This window comes from Poromitra crassiceps, assembly GCF_964638095.1.
Source record: "Poromitra crassiceps genome assembly, chromosome: 10".
NCBI lineage: Eukaryota > Metazoa > Chordata > Actinopteri > Beryciformes > Melamphaidae > Poromitra > Poromitra crassiceps.
In genome coordinates this window covers 19,005,580-19,022,620 of record NC_139631.1, presented here as the reverse complement: position 1 = coordinate 19,022,620, position 17,041 = coordinate 19,005,580, and the positions used below count along the sequence as shown (strand labels likewise).

General features: G+C 44.9%; 1 protein-coding gene across 2 annotated transcripts in view; it reads left to right on the top strand.

Moving 5' to 3' along the window:
- arl15a (ADP-ribosylation factor-like 15a) overlaps nt 1-17,041 on the top strand; it is a 157,360-nt gene that overhangs the window by 50,956 nt on the left and 89,363 nt on the right. For both annotated transcript variants that reach the window (XM_083644623.1, XM_083644624.1), the window contains exons 2-3: nt 6,638-6,782; nt 10,002-10,061. In XM_083644623.1, coding sequence (XP_083500749.1) covers nt 6,638-6,782; nt 10,002-10,061 — 205 coding nt within the window. The remainder of the gene's footprint in view (nt 1-6,637; nt 6,783-10,001; nt 10,062-17,041) is intronic.

The window sequence follows — 17,041 nt, the reverse complement described above, 5'->3', positions numbered from 1 at the left end:
TGTCTGTCTGTCTGTCCCTCCCTCTGTCTGTCTGTCCCTCCATCTGTATGTCCCTCTGTCTGTCCCTCTGTCTGTCTGTCTGTCTGTCTGTCCCTCTGTCTGTCTGTCTATCCCTCTGTCTGTCTGTCCCTCTGTCTGTCTGTCTGTCTGTCATTCCCGTAGGCCGGTGTCTTGGATGTCCTTTCCCTTTCCTCCTCCTCCTCCGCCTCTCTGCTTTTCTTTGCTAGCTCCACTCTCGTCTGGAACTCAAGTGTAAATCTGCAGCCAAGCAGGAAGTCATGGTTTGCCTTTTGGTGTGCCTAACTGTTGCTGATGCTTGGAGGTAAATGTGATCCCAGAGTTTTTAACAGCCAGTATTACACTCATCAGCACCATCACTGGGCCGAGAGCAAAGGGTTCAAGCATATCAGTTAGGTAACCTACCTTTCAAGCATATCAGTTTAGGTAACCTACCTTTCAAGCATATCAGTTAGGTAACCTACCTTTCAGGGGGAGGTTTTCCTCGCCACAGGGTCTGAGCAAGGACACGACCCCTTGCGCCCTCTTTGATTGCACGTGTGCAGGTTTTGTGTGCTTGCGTGTACTATAGTGAAAGATGAGCTATAGATGCTAGACGAGCTATGTTTATGAATTGGGCTAACTGTCAGCAGCCAGTGTTGCAGGCAACACCACTGCTTTCCAAACGGCACTGCTGCTCAGCCACATCTGCATCTCAACAGCTTTTTTGCAACAGTGCAAGATGTGGGCATCAGGTCATTTGTCAGGTCAGGTGATTTGCGCTACATACAGAAAATGATTATGTTTTAGTTTTTGGTAAGTTAAGTTTATTATCAATGATTGACTGATTAGTTGTGAATTTTCACACAATCTCACATTTTTTGTTCAAGTACCACAATGCCTGCTGCCAGTCACTCACGATTTATGTGATTGAGTTCAGTTGGCAGTGCTGCTGATTCGAGTTGGACTAATTGGTGCACAGTGATGACCAATCCCATCCCTGGTTACAATGATGCATGAATGGCTTACCTCCTCACTGCCTGTCAGTGTCAGTGCTGCCTGTCAGCGGTTGAGTTTCTCTTCATAGTTTGTTCTGAGGTAACCTCAAACAACACTCTCTCACATTGTATTTATTGAGTTATACTACTACTATACTACTCGTTTGCCTGGTGTTACAGTAATGTGTGTAACAGGTGTGCATTTGATCAAGTTTATTCAGTTTGGGCAATGCTAACAAAACATTGTGCCAAAACATACGGGAGTGAAGCAGTATCTATTCTTGACAATACTGTGGTGGTGTGGTTGTTGTGATGATTCCACGATGGTTCTAAATTAAACTACACACCTAGCTAGGTGCTGTGGGACTGAACAGCATCTGTACTCATTTGATTTATCCTTAGCACTTCTATATAGGCTATGCTTAAGCAGAAACTCAAAATGAGAAACAGACGCATCACTCTTGGTACCTCTGAAGATCTGTTACAGGTTAGGCAGTGAAATCAAAATACTTTTCGACCATGTGCTTTTATCCTGTGACGACCCTCCTCCTCCAGTAGTTATTTCACAACTGACCCGCAGAGAAAACCCATCCATAGTAACTGAAAGCTTGTTGGGGTGTCTCAATTTGGAAGATGGCATCATGCCTACTGCCCCTTCCCCTGTGCTGCGGTGTGGTGTCTCGATGGTAGCCGGAGAGTACGAGAGTGAAACATGAACTGGTGAGCTCAGGCTGTGGTGGCAGCGGCTTCCCTCTAACCCACATTTATTACCTCTAAAAATAAAAAGGTGCTTTTCTAAAAAGAGGCTGGCTCATATTGACGAGCACGTCAGGTGAATGAGCAGGGTGATGGGTTATGACAGAACTGCCTCGCTGCAGTATTTCCAACTGAGAGCTAGACCCTTGACCTTGATTGTTCTCCACTTGTCAGAATGTCTGTGGCTATAGAAAGGCAAAGTGAACGTCACTTCCTGCTTCAGCACTGTACCACAGATTTTCTTCCGCAATTTATTTTCCCATAGACATTTCGTAAAATGCTTATAAGAATAGTTTTACTTGGTCAAACCAAACGGTTCAGCTATATTTAGAATTGGGAGACACCATAGAACATTTATTTAACTCAAACCAAAACAAAAAAAAACAACATCGAAAAAATATTTTCTTTAAACCTGCATTTTTTTTACGGTTTGGTCCGAGTGAAATGTTATGCAATCTCTCCTGTTTCTAAGTCAATAGATGGTCAGTTAAGGTTAGCTGGCTCCATGCTGGTGTTGGTTGGGCAGTATGTGGTACATATACTTTAGTTGATCAGAGTGGACAACTATTATGTTCAACCTCTGTCCAGCCATCTAGTCCTGCACAGCTTCTGAGGCACCAGCACTATTAAACGTATGTCTGCTAGGCCTGGATCACTTCCAAGAGGGCTACTTACAGTATATCACCCATTTAAGGTCTTGACATCTTTTTCAAATTGAAGTTTGGAAAGTGTTTTTTCCCCCTCCTTTCTGTCATGCACCTTTTAAGGAGACATTTCATCTGAAAATGCAGCCTGGCCATGTCTTGGGTGATATTTATATTCAGCAGCAGTCTTTCTCATTTACATAAAACCTAGTTAATCAGCTTTCATAACAACAGTGAGGTAATGTCTGAGCAGGTTTTTCAGGGGAGCACAATTAAAACATGTCCAATCCTATAAGAGGCAGTCAATCAATTAAGTGGTGGAATTGGTGGACTTTTATGGAGAGGGTTTGGGAAAATGCTGCATCGTTTTATTAGTTTTACTTAAACATTGCCCTCTTCTTATTGCATATCCGCATAGTGGTTTAGTAGTAGCCTCAATAAACAAAGCAAGTAAAGATGAAAAGCCTGTAGGCACACAATATTATAAGTAATAATACATGAGTATATTCTAAAACCTCCTGTGATTTCCACGTTGTATGACTCTACTGTCATTAACTCAAACAGCAACTGTTATCTGTGCCAATGTAGAAGTCTGCCCAGTAGGGGTGTGAATTTTGGGGTATCTCACGATTCGATTCTGATTCCTGGCGTCACGATTAGATTCAAAATGGATTTTCGATTCAAAACAATTCCAGATTCAAAATCGATTCTCGATTCAGGACACAGGGGGGGATTTCAGGATCTACTCCAGTCCGCTGTGTGCTAAAGGAGGTGTAGCAAATTATGGCACAAAAGCAGAATAGAGCGTATAAGAATATATATCTTTTTTATTTGGAAAAAGTTGTATCAACTGTAATAATGCAAACACAGTACACACAAAAACGTCTTAGTATTTCTCAGTTCTCAGTGACTTCAAGAAAAAATATTATTTTTGGAAGTTGTGAATCGAATCAGATTCGTGGAAAAAATAAGAATCATGATTCTTACATGAATCGATTTCTTTGGGGACATCCCTACTGTCCAGCCCTGGACGTTAATGGTGGTAGTCATCATAGGACAGTTCCATTTGAGTTGTGAGGCTCAGTGATACAGCTCACTTGGCTTCTTAAAAGTGTGGCTGACAGGGGAGGGGCAGCACTCGAGGTAAGCAAAGGCCTTTGGACATATTTATTTTTCTCCTGTGATCCTTTTGACCAAGCTCTCCTCGTCAATCTTGCCCTGTCAAAGAGGGCCAGAGGTGGGAGCTCCCTCCCCTCTCTCTCACAGGGGCCCCTGTGTGCCTAGGGACCCCGGGGTCAGGGCCTGGATGCTCCTTTGGTAACTGTTGTGAGATGTGCACTGTGCACTGTACGTGCTGGGAGTTATCCCCGCCTCGCCTGCTCATGGGAACGCCGGCACCTCTGGCTCGAGTCCCACACAGCGCCGCTTGTGCGACCTAATGCTAACCGGGAAGATAATCTGAGGAGCACGCGCCCTCCTATGTTGACAAGTTGGCACGGTAATGATGAAAGTAAGGGGGTACATATGTAAGGTATGTAAGGTGCGGTCGTCTAACCCTTGACAACTACCTAGCAGCCTTCCATCACGCCTCACCCCAACCCCTCCTTCTCTCCGGGGGATTAATTGGTCAGCAATTCCTGACCCTTTGGAGCATTGACAGCTGAAGGGCACATTTCAACCAGTACACAAATCTTTACATGGGGCTTCAGGGGGGGCAGAGGCGGCAAGGGGAGAGAGAGAGAAGAGAATGACCTCATCAAACCATCAAACCAAGCTTTTACATGTGTTCCCCCATCTGACACGCGTGTGTTTCTGATCTTACCGTTTTTCTGGGGAGCAGAATGTTTCCTGTTTGAGCAGACTGGCGGGTTCACCAAAGAGTCGGGGGGGTCAGGTTGCTCAGCCGACGTCTGGTTCTGCTGAAGCAGATTCCCCACGTCTCCATCAAACGGCAGCTCTGTTTTGGCACGGCTCTGAAAAGTGACCCTGGTGGTCACCGATGTCTGGGGGCCTACATGAGACTTGAGGCCGAAATGCTCTGCGCCGGCTTCTCCCGTTCTCCCTCCATCTGGCAGAAGCGGTGCTTAGCAGACCATAATAATAGCAACCATGCTGAGGGAAATAGGCCTCCTCAAATTGCCTCATTCAAGTCAAGACAGGAAATGAGCTGAAATTAAAATCTTAATTTTACGATGTGAAATTTATTGGATCCTGAACTGGAAGGTATAGGTGCAGGAATTTCAGCTCTCCTTCTGAACCCAAGTCTTCACATGCCAAGGATACGTGACAGTGGATTAGAAAATCATCTGTTTGTTTGCTCTCTCATTTGTTTACATCTGCTTCTCCCCACTAAGGTATGCTTTTCTTCAGCGGCATGCTCAAGCACACCTGGAGAATGTGCTCACAGATCTGCACTTCATTTACACTTGTGCATGTGTGGTTTCCTTCCTATCAGGCTCTGATTAAACAGCGCTGTGGTGAGCACAGTTGACCCGTGATAACAGCAGCACTAGCAAGCAAGCTAGTTTTGATGTCCTTCCACCTGAAATGAGATAGATAGATAGATAGATAGATAGATAGATAGATAGATAGATAGATAGATAGAGAGAGAGAGAGATGCCTTGTCCAGACTGCTCCCCGTCTTGCTAATAAAATAGATCTCTTTTGACTTCTGGATACTGATCTCTCCACACAAGTTTAAAGATCTCATTCACGGTTCACACCGCATTTGCCCCTTAATGTCTCACAGCAGAGCCCTCAGACCCAGGCCGTGATTCATGGAGTGACAGGTCTGCCTGTGGCCGCCATGAGGGCCCAATCAGACAGGGTCCACACACACAGGCACACAGCAGACCAAAACATGTTGCACCCGCACTCTGATGCACGCACAGTCGCACACACACACACACACACACACACACACACACACACACACACACACACACACACACACACACACGCATGCACGCACACACACACACACACACACACACACACACACACACACACACACACACACACACACACTCACACTCAGGCAGTCCAGCACATACAGATGCACGGCAGTACAGACTTTTCTCACTGTCTTTCACAGTCTCGTTTTACATAGACTTTCACGCAGTATGACATGGAGCCTTGGCATGAGATTGACATGGTTGCATAATAATCGACACTCAGTCAATCAAACTTTTGTGGTTTCAATCTTCATCTTTGCTCATTTACCTTTTGTAGTCCCCGGTAAAACGATTTGTTCCTCTTGCGATGCACTGACAATCTGGGAAAGTATTTCATAGACCCACCCGATCCTTTTTTTTAAAGAGCGTGGGATTGCCTGATCCACTTTACAGAGACAGTTGGAAGATCCATGAGAGTTTTCATTAAGAAGGGGGGAAATACTGGAACATATTCTTACTACTATATTCAATTTAAGGAGAGCACAACTAGTTGTGGTTCCAGAAGCAGGAGTCGTATGGTGTGATCACTGATCACACCTACAGTTTGTCTTCTTTCCTCTGAACCAGAAAGTTTACTTTGTAGCATTTTTGTATTTGGTTCATTTAGGTTCACACTGCCCAAATACAACCTGTAAACAAAAGTCACACGGACGCACAAGTAGCTTGTTTATTGGACAGAGCTTTGGTATCTGTCATCCCCCGAGATGAAAGATTTGGCGGCTGGGGGGATTGGGGGAGTCAACATAAATCTGAATCCAGTTCCTGTAACTTTATGGACTTGACTGTGCTCTTTGTTGTAATTGACCATCTCTGACTGGCCTTCATATTAGGTAAGAAGACATGAGGGATCCAGGCTGTGGTTCATTCTGTTGGGTGGGCTTTCCATGCATGAATAACTGCTGGCTATCAGATGTCAACATCCATCTCCTTCTACCCTTAAAACGGTATGGGACAACGGACTACATAGTCATAAAACCACAGGTTTAGGGTCATTTCCTGTAGTTGGTACGTTTAGGTTTTCACTTCTAATCACTGTGCCACAGTCTACTTTGGACGAGGACAAAGACCTGCGTTTTCAGGCAGTCTCGATGCAGTTATTTGGTACGCAGCCCAAGTTCGAATGGCATTGTTTTCACCTGGCCAAATGAACCAGACTAAAAGAGGAAATGTTGATTGAACCAGTCCAAACATGCTTTGTGTGAACGTGCCCCTACTGTAATCACTACACCGTCCCCTGATACACAGTATTTAGTCTTTTTCCAATGCATATACATTGTTTTTGTTTCAGTGTTTCCGGGCACTGTGCTGTAAAGGACCTCCGCCACCGAGACCAGAGTATGATGTGGTGTGCATCGGCTTGACAGGCTCTGGAAAGACCAGCCTGCTCTCACGCCTTTGTAGTGAGGGCAACGACGGCATCGTTCCTACCACAGGTGAGGACACATAGCATGGAAATCAATGTTCCTACCACAGGTGAGGACACATAGCATAGAAATCAATCAATGGGGGGGGGAGAAAGGATCGAATTTTCGATTCCCCCCACCCTTCTCCATCTTTATTTTTTGTTTTTGCTCCAACTGCAATGTTTTATGCTCGTTATATAAGGATTTTCCAAAATGTCTATGGAGAAAATGAATGGGGAACTCACTTCCGGGGCAAAAAATGTCACGTGACTGTTCAGCTCTATACTGTACAGGCATTTATATATTACTAAAATTCTTAAATAATGATTTCTTTCATTGTTAGCAGAGCAATGGTATAAAGATTAAGTCTTCATTAGAGTCATGGTCTTGAAAACGGTCTAGCATTGGTCTAGTCTCGGGCTTGGTCTCGGTCCCCCCTCCCCTCGGTCTTGGTCTTGGTCTCGGTCCCCCCTCCCCTCGGTCTTGGTCTTGGTCTCGGTCCCCCCTCCCCTCGGTCTTGGTCTTGGTCTCGGTCCCCCCTCCCCTCGGTCTTGGTCTTGGTCTCGGTCCCCCCTCCCCTCGGTCTTGGTCTTGGTCTCGGTCCCCCCTCCCCTCTGTCTTGGTCTTGACTCGGTCTCACTTTAGGTGGTCTAGGCCACAACACTACAGTCTTCTGATGAGGATGCATCCTGATGAGGTACATCTTCTGAGTCACTTAATTGTATGGAAATGATCTTCACTTTCTCAAACAGTTGAAGGTCGGAGGCGGCTTGGAGCAAATTGACACCAACGTCGACGCCCTCCTTGCATTTGAGTCTTTTGCGTACCTTGGTGTCGTCGTTCCAGCCTGGCAGACAACCCCAGGCTGCTATAGGCTGAGATTCTCTCTTCACTAGTTTTCCCAGCATGCTGTGGCTCTGGCATATAGACAGCTGCATTAAATGGTTGGATGCAAAAGTCAAGACATTTCTGAATGAAATCAATCACTGCCTTCTCCTCTGCTTTGAGCAGTAGTGATGATGACGGCAGTGTGGCACTCATCTTATCCTGCAAATCAGTGAAAAGCCTCAAGACCTCAGACAAGAATGCCGATTTCCCCTCAATACAAAATGCAACTACTAGAGACTAGAGAGAGAAATGTCAGGCTGCTGCTCAGCATTTGGTTGTCAGGCCTACTAAGTGAGGGTTGTAGAAACAGTTGTGGAGAAGCACACTTGATTTTTTTTTCTTTTTTGCATCTATTTGAAAATTCCCGTAAATTCTCCAAATTGTAAATTACCAAGGGATGTTTTTGAAAATTAACAGGGAAATGACCTCCCTTTACAGCTGTACCAAGAACATACTCTATTTTCCTCCACGATCTAACCTCACCCATTGACTAATATCACAGATAGATAATGCTACCCAGGTATTCCAGCGTTCAGTTGGAAAGCATGTCCAGCATGTCTTCCAGAGTCGTTGATGCTCTTGCCAGCCAAAGACTCTGTTTCTTCCTCCTATTCACGTGGGAGGCTCGTATTAAGTGTGTCCAGAAGAGCAGGCCTCAGGGTTAGAACATCATTCTCCTGGTAGTCAACACTCTGCTTTCCACATACGCAATGCAGTCCCTCAGAGACATAGACATAACTCTTCCCTCCCCTGGCTTTGCCAAAAGTCAAACTTGAGCTTTTGCAGAAGTTAAATTTTACATTTAGTCATTGGGCACTTTAACCAGTGGAAGCTATATATATAAAGAAATTCCCAAATGTGCTGCCAATTACTCTTAGCATATATGTCTCTGGGGGCGGGGGGTGGTGTAAGGGAGTGAACACCTGTCTTCGACTGCTGCTGAGTGAGAGCCTTAATAGATAAACTATGTCGATTACTTACCTTAGTAGAGAGTTATGTCGGTGAGCTCCTCTGAAATGAGTTTTAGCTGTCAGCACTGTCTCCATCTGCCAACATCTACAGAGGGCAGAACATTAAGAGCAAGGAGGGGGGACATCTCCTGTGGTTCATCCACCTCTTGCTGGGGGACTTTATGAGTTTGCGCTTTTGTAATAATACGCTGAAACACCAGATCTTGGCAGATAGCGGTTTTGTCAGATGTCGGACAATCATAATCAATTGTCTCTTCCAAATCTCCTGCTGTGTGTGAATGTTAGCAGGCAAGGGATTCCCATCCAAGATCATTTGGTGTTGTTTGAACATTGTAGCCCTGTGCAATCGCTGAAACAAGCCACATAATACATGGTAGCACTTCCTACTTGTGTCTCATTCCAGCAGCCACCAAGGCCAAGTTTGAAGACCAAATGTGTCACCGCGGCGCGACCAAAGCTGTCCCATTTCCACGGCTCCGAGAAATGCAGCAGAGAAATGCGACCTCCTTTTCCCAAATCTGCAGGATGCCACTGTTGTGTCCTCCGTGGCCCACGTATCCCAGAATGATTGGCACCAGCCAGCAGTGATACAGGCTTTTACATCAAAGCTGTTATCATTTTGGCTCTACTGCTGTTAAAGACGAGCTGAACGCAAACATTATTTTTTTTAGTTCACATACCTGGGTATTCAGTGCACCTATTTAATAATGTATGCAGAAAGAAAAATCACAAAAATCAAATTTCTTTAGTTTTTCACTCTTTTTCACATCAAAAGTTAATTTTTCAGGATTTCATTCATAACTGTAATCTACAGTATGGTGACGTCACCTAGTACTATCAAATTTGTACCCCATTTCAACCAGTCATCTCAGGACATGGCAGCTGTCAATCAATCTTCATATCGAGGAGATTTTTCTCCTCGAAATGAAGGCGAAAATGGTCGCCTAGTTTCTGTAACCTGGCAGAATTTTTTGCCCATGAACTAACTAATAACTTGTATGTGACATACAAAATAAAACAAAGGGTAATGTCTTAATTTATTGTAGAATGCAAATACATGTAACTGGCTCGTTAAACTCGCATTCCAGGAATAACATTAACATCCATGGGTCTTACCCCAGCCCCTCGGCAGGCGGCACATTTGCCTCGGCTTTCAAACAGCACTACACGCGGAGGCATCCAGTTCCTCGGTTCTCTGTGGATCCCACTCTGAATCCCACTGGATTTAGGGGCAGAACATGCCAGGATTGGCCAATGCTACAGCCCGCCTCAACCCATGATTGATGATACCCATGATTCCTGGGTAGTGGGTACACTGCCCCACACACTTTGAACTTACAGTATTTGATTTGGCCTTAACAATGTTGTCTTTTCATTTCCCCCCTTTCAGGTTTCAGCATCAAAGCAGTGCCATTTCCAAATGCTGTTTTGAATGTAAAGGAACTTGGAGGTAAGAACCATACAGTCTATACCCTGTACAATGTAAAGCTTTCAAAACTCCCATGTGAAGCATCTCCTGTTTAGCCCACATGACTCCCACAAGGAAGAGACCACAGCTGCGCCTCTGTTTTACTGAGCCTGTCTGGTGAAATATCACTTGTTTTGGTTTGCAAACAAACATAAATGTGACCCAGGTCCCCGGAAGTATGACGACAGCTATTTCCATAAATTGTCCATCCTTTCTATTGGACTACACTCAAGTGGCACCCCTATACATTACATACTTATACAAGTTACAAGCTTAATAAAATTACTTTCACATTACTTTCATGTTTCTATAATTATGTGTCTATAATTATTAACATGCAATAGTAGTTAATAATAGGCTATGTTTAGATTAAGACTAGATATTCATGTGTTATTTGTAGATTAAGTTTTCATACTCATGGATTTGTGCCCAAAGAATTGTCACAATGTATACTTTTTCCAAGTTTGCTTGGAGACCAGCATACAGTATCTCGATACTGTACAACTATCCAATATTACTGTACATTGTCTTACATAATACACGCGTCATTGATGGTGGCGACAGTTTCACAGGTCTAAATTGGTTTTGCCCTATAAAGAAATTGGCACTCTGTGTTCTGCTTTTGCTTTTGCATGCTAAAACATGTACTGATGCGTATCTAGTCTCTGCTCTCACTCACTGCTTACACAAATAACTCTCTCTGCCAAGGATACACGTCAAGCATGTTTGTTTTGACTTCCTGTAGCATCACACCTTTCCGTCACAGAATGACGTTTGTGCACAGACGTCAGATCTAGTAGTGTTTTTCGAAGAATCCGCACACCGGTCTCGCAGAAGGCGTATTCGTGGAAATGAGCGACACTTGAGGAAGCCATTTAATAAGCACTGATGAGGCAGATAAACAGCTACGGTGAAAGGAGGCTTTAGGGAAAGTGTTCGGAGAGAGAGAAATCAATGCTTTCCCCCTCTTACCAGCAACTCAGTCCCACACTCACACTTACCATTTTGTTAAGAGTTGAAGTAATTTATGTCGTTTTGTGCACGCTAGGCACATGACAGGTGCAGTGCATGTTTTGAAGTTGTCCAACATAGCCTCCCAAAAGATGAAACACACACACACACACACACACACACACACACACACACACACACACACACACACACACACACACACACAAAGAGGCACCAGGAGACCACCAACGAGGGTGCTACCAAATTTGGACAGAGCACATTGGGAGGTTTCAAAAGAGGGATTTCTGGATTGGGTCATAGTGGTTATTATTATGGTTGGGAAAACACTGGTCCCAGAGATGACACGTTTGATTTAGTGGAGTTAGGCAAAGGATGATGAAATCTGTTCTCTTCTCTCTGTCTTCCCCCTCACTCCCCCGTCTTCATCCTCACTCCCCCGTCTTCCCCCTCACTCCCCTCACTCCCCCGTCTTCCCCCTCACTCCCCCGTCTTCCCCCTCACTCCCCTCACTCCCCCGTCTTCCCCCTCACTCCCCCGTCTTCCCCCTCACTCCCCTCACTCCCCCGTCTTCCCCCTCACTCCCCCGTCTTCCCCCTCACTCCCCCGTCTTCCCCCTCACTCCCCCGTCTTCCCCCTCACTCCCCCGTCTTCCCCCTCACTCCCCCGTCTTCATCCTCACTCCCCCGTCTTCACCCTCACTCCCCCATCTTCATCCTCACTCCCCCGTCTTCCCCCTCACTCCCCCATCTTCATCCTCACTCCCCCGTCTTCCCCCTCACTCCCCTGTCTTCCCCCTCACTCCCCCGTCTTCCCCCTCACTCCCCCGTCTTCCCCCTCACTCCCCCGTCTCCCCCCTCACTCCCCTGTCTTCCCCCTCACTCCCCTGTCTCCCCCCTCACTCCCCTGTCTTCCCTTCACTCCCCTGCTCTCCTTCTTGTAAATACACAGAGCCAAATAATTTGAGTGATTTATGTTCCATCCGTTCTGGATGGGTGGCTGAGGGTAAAAACAGGCACATGATGTTGTGACTGATGCCTGTACAGACTACCACTTTATTTGGAGCGCAGTATCAGATTTGGGTTTCTGTCTGAGTGAGGTGAAATCGAGTCTTCAACGTGCGACCCTGTTGTTTGGCTGAAGGAAGGCATGGTACTGCCCTCTACAGTCTGGAGGTTGGAGAGGTGCTACACTTGCTCAGTGTTCCACTGGTCAGTTTTCATAGTGAACCTTCCACACCTTCTTCTGATTAAAGCAGCCCCTCTGCACTAGTTGTAATCCACTCACCACTTTAACTGACAGTCTATATTCTCTTTCCAATCTCCTTTCCCTACAGATTTAAAACAAGCTAACACACCTAGATTAGTGTGATGGGGAAGGGGGGGGTTGGTACTGTATCAGCGACACAGAAAATGATGCAAGGCGTGACGCACAGACATCAATATTCCCGAAACTTTGTTTTCACTATAATACTGCATATTTGTGGCTTGTTCTCGTGTGTGTGTTGAGAAGCATGTGAAAAGTGTTGCGCTTTCCATTTATTTCCTCCTTCTCCCATTGGAAAGTCCATTGAATGTTATAGAGTACCACAGGGATGACGTATTTTTATAGGCTTAACCAGAAATCGCCGCCATTTTGGTTCGTCAGTGGAAAAGTCTATGGGGTTTTAGAATGGGGGTTTCACTTGAATGGATCAAATAAGGTTTGTGGTTAACAAAAGTTTATGGGAGTGTGAATTTGCGTTCAGCAGGATAATCTTCACAAATGTTAATCACTTTGATGCCTTTTGAACCGTTTTCTAAAAAACGCATTTGAAAAAAAACAAACACATTTATGTTCCAAAAGTCATCAACGTTATTCACGTTTGTGAAGATTATCCTGCTGAACCCAAATTACCGCTCCCATAAACTTTTGTTAACCACAGACCTTATTTTATGCATTCAAGTGAAATCCCCATTCTAAAACCCCATCACTTTTCCCCCTGACGAACCCGGAAGTATAGTTCCGGACTCATTCCTGCGGTGCTCTATTGGGCTATTCTCCTTGGAAGAAATGCAAAGCAGATCTGTGTGCCAGAGTTTAGGAAGAATGCGCAGACATTTTTGAATGATCTATGTGTGTTTCATCTGCGGTGCTCATTTTGGTATAGAGCAACTCGAGTGGGTCTAGCCACGTTAAATCCTCCCTCCCAATAGCCCGAGCCCGGTCTGATTTCTTCCCCTTGTTGTACAGTAGTGGCTAACTCTCCTAATGCATTTGTACCTCTGCCTCCTTTGAGCGCACTACTGTCGGCCAGATTGTCATAAGAGGCAGCAGAGGCACAAAGCAGCTTATGTGCAGGAAAGCCTGACGTATGACGCAGAGTGAGCCTGACCGAGGTGGTGAAAAGCAATCACACATTTATGAAGGGCAAAATCTAAAGTCCTTTCAAGTGACATATGATGGGGTGGGGGGGGGGGGGGGGGGGGGTTGGGGGGGGACCCCCGACCCGTTACTGCCGGTTGTGCTCTGGTGGTGGGGTGGGGGATAAAGTCCTGATTTGTGGGCGGTGTCAGCCGGGTCTTGTTGAAGAGGCGGATGGCAGTTGGGAAGAAACTGTCCCTGTGTGACAAGAGGTTCTGGTGCTGCCAGACATCAGTCTTCTGCCAAGGGGAAGAGCGTTAAAGCGTTTATGACCTGGGTGGGTCGGCTATGATTTTCCCAGAGATTTTTCTTCTTTCTCTTCACTGACTGTTCCCCCTGGGTTGTCCTATTCTTTCTGGTATCTGTCTCCCTCTCCGAGTCTTCTGTCAAGCTCTCTTTGCTCATTGATCTGAACACATTGTCTGGCCTTGATGGAGCGCACACACAGCCTCAGACAGTGGTTATCTGATCGCACTTGTCTTCCCTGTCATTCTCAGCGCTCTTGAGTGCATCTCAACACCAGTTCAGTATAGCTCCATGTTGTGCTCCCCCATGGCTCTGTCAAGACTGGCACACTGTAACACTTACATCGTACTTAGCAGTTATTTCAACATCAATTCAGGAATTAAACAGGTTCATTCATTAGCATCTTTAGACAGTCGACATGAAGGGATAAGCTTTTCATTCATTTTTTATGCAAATTAAGATCAAAATGTTTAAATTGGATTGTGGCACAAAGGACTAATTTGCAAACATCAAATCCCGTGTTTTGATAAATGCTTCCACTCTGATATTTAAACACAATTCAGCAGCAGCACTGTAAAGCCTGACATCTTAGTATTTTCTGCAAGCTGTGTGTTGATGTGCGTGACATTGAGAATTTTGCATCCGGCGATTTCCCAGCTGCATCGTGAAAGTCTGGCGTGCATTTCCTACTCGCTGATGCCAGGTAGGGGGATTAGGTGGGAAGGGCACTGCCGGGGACACACAGAGGAATCTATTAAGTGTGTGTGTGTGTGTGTGTGTGTGTGTGTGTGTGTGTGCGCGTGTGTGTGAACAGTGGCATGACGTCAGGTCTAGACGGGCCATTCCACAGTGTGCGTTATACCACTTGATGACAGCTGATGAAAAAGTGGTCCTGATAACCGGCACTCATCGCCGTTGTTCTTCAGTATGTGGTGTCAGTGTGAAAGACTCTGCTTGCTATTTGGAGAGCGGTAGATATATTTGCACAGTCAAACATGCAATATATATTCAACAACATATGCATGCCTGTGCTTTCCATTAGAATTAGTTTGCTCTCATGCAAGATAGTGGAGAGATGCGCTGATTTTCAATGAAAAGAAAAAAAATTGTTTAAATGGTAATAGTTGGATGTACTATACATCTGTGTGTTTGCATATGAGAGAATGACAATGAACCTTTGTGTTTATACACGTGATGCATGTACTGAATGGACATGAGGTCATGTGTCTGAATTTTCAATTTTTTGTGTGAAGTTAGTCTCTTAAAACAGATTTCTTTTGCATTTGCAAATGCTCCCGGCACCTCCCCATCTGTACTTCATGGACGGGAAAGTTGGTCAAAAAGGACGTCATCCACTCAAGGCGAGACATCCACTCATTTCCCCAATCATATGCCTCGGTTATATTTACATGTGTTGTGATTGGTCGAATACCATTGAACTTCCTTCCGGGCTGAAGCGTTTTCTTTTTTTTTCCTTTCTTTTTTGACAAATTGTAATGGTCTGAAGTACAGACTGTCTATGGAGCATTCGAAGGTTGTGGAAGAGATAGTCTGGCTTGAGAGACTAGTGTGAATTTGAACATGTGTATCTGCCCATCTGGATGGATACACATCTAGAGTCCATCTAATCTTCCATTGATGCTTCACATCGACAAGCAAGAACATCACAGAACATTCACCAGTCCTCCATGACCACCAACAGGCAAAAGAAATATGTGAGCACGTATCCTCGGGACAAAACCACTACATTGCAGTCATCGCAGACCCAATGTGGTTCCTATTACTATCAAATGGGACCACAGTGCGGTTTGCTTTGCCCAGCAGGGAAGCTGTTCCTCTTTGCATAGGGAAAGGCCCAACCCAAATTGAAATCGTTTGTAAATTGTCATTTGGGCTCAAAGCAGATGCTGGCAGACTGTTCTGATTTGGAGTTCTGAGGGCTTTTGAAGAAACAGTGTAACTGATCTCTATTTGAGGCCTCATTCAAGGATATTACCCTATCTGCTGTGTTTTTTCTGCACTGGGTGAAGGGTGCATCACAGACTCTACAGAACAGCCCATTATTAGTCTACCTTGGAAGCGCTTCTTCCAAGCTAACTCTAGAGTCTCTATGGGACCACAATGGAAACAAGCTCTTGAGCTTTCTTGTGCCTGTCCCATTGACAGAGTTGAACTGTATGCGTTTGTATGCTTGTTATTTCTGTTCAATAAATAACTACTATAACTCTAAAGTGAAGAGTAATGTTCAACATCAGCTGTCTGTTCCTCCAAGCTAACTCTAGAGTCTCTATAACTCTAAAGTGAAGAGTAATGTTCAACATCAGCTGTCTTTTCCTCCAAGCTAACTCTAGAGTCTCTAACTCTAACATGAAGAGTAACGTTCAACATCAGCTGTCTTTTCCTCCAAGCTAACTCTAACATGAAGAGTAACTAGTTTGTAAGACACGTCTTGGTGAAATCAAAGACAAATTTCCACCTGTGGACAATAAAGTTTTCGTATCGTATCGTATCGTAACGTTCAACATCAGCTGTCTTTTCCTCCAAGCTAACTCTAGAGTCTCTAACTCCAACATGAAGAGTAAAGTTCAACATCAGCTGTCTTTGGATTCTGTAGCCATTCATGCTTTTTGTTGCCTTGACTAGAAAATGTAAGGCCCCAGAGCGGATCATTTCTTAGTCACATCACAGCAGTACAGTTTGTCATAGCAAAGTATATCGTCCACAAATATGTTTCATAATGGAACTTATTGATAACTCTGATATTTAAAAAACAAAAACATTGGTTTTCTGGAACCTGGAGAGGGATTGATGCTGGTTTCAGGCTAGGCCTCACACAGGAAGTGTTTACTTAAAAACAGACAGTGCTGACACTGCGACTTGATGGCTGTATCAACAGCTGAAGTGTTTTCCACCACACTCCAGCTCCAGGCCCCGCTCATTCACCAATGAAGTAAGCATGCTTTATAGCTGGAGGCCTCCTTCCCTTGCCCCCAGCTCTCCCTCCCATCATTCTATTGTAGCTCCTCCATTCGGAGTAAAAACACTGTCTGTTTTTCGTTAGGGAGACTTCAAAGAGGATTTGCTTTGACTCTAGTTCAACTTTCAAGAGTGAAAAAAGAGCCGATTAGCAACATGTTTGCATTTTGTTCAAGGTAAAAGTTGGGAAAAACCACAAACGATGGGCGGCAGACATACATGAGAATGTGGTGTTCAAGCAGACTGTGAATCTGAAACCATACCCGTGTCAATACCCAACAGCAAACACAACAGGCTCCAACAGTAGCCTAATGCAGACCAAATGGAAATATAGGCCAGTCTATTCCAAAATATGTTGAGTCATTTTT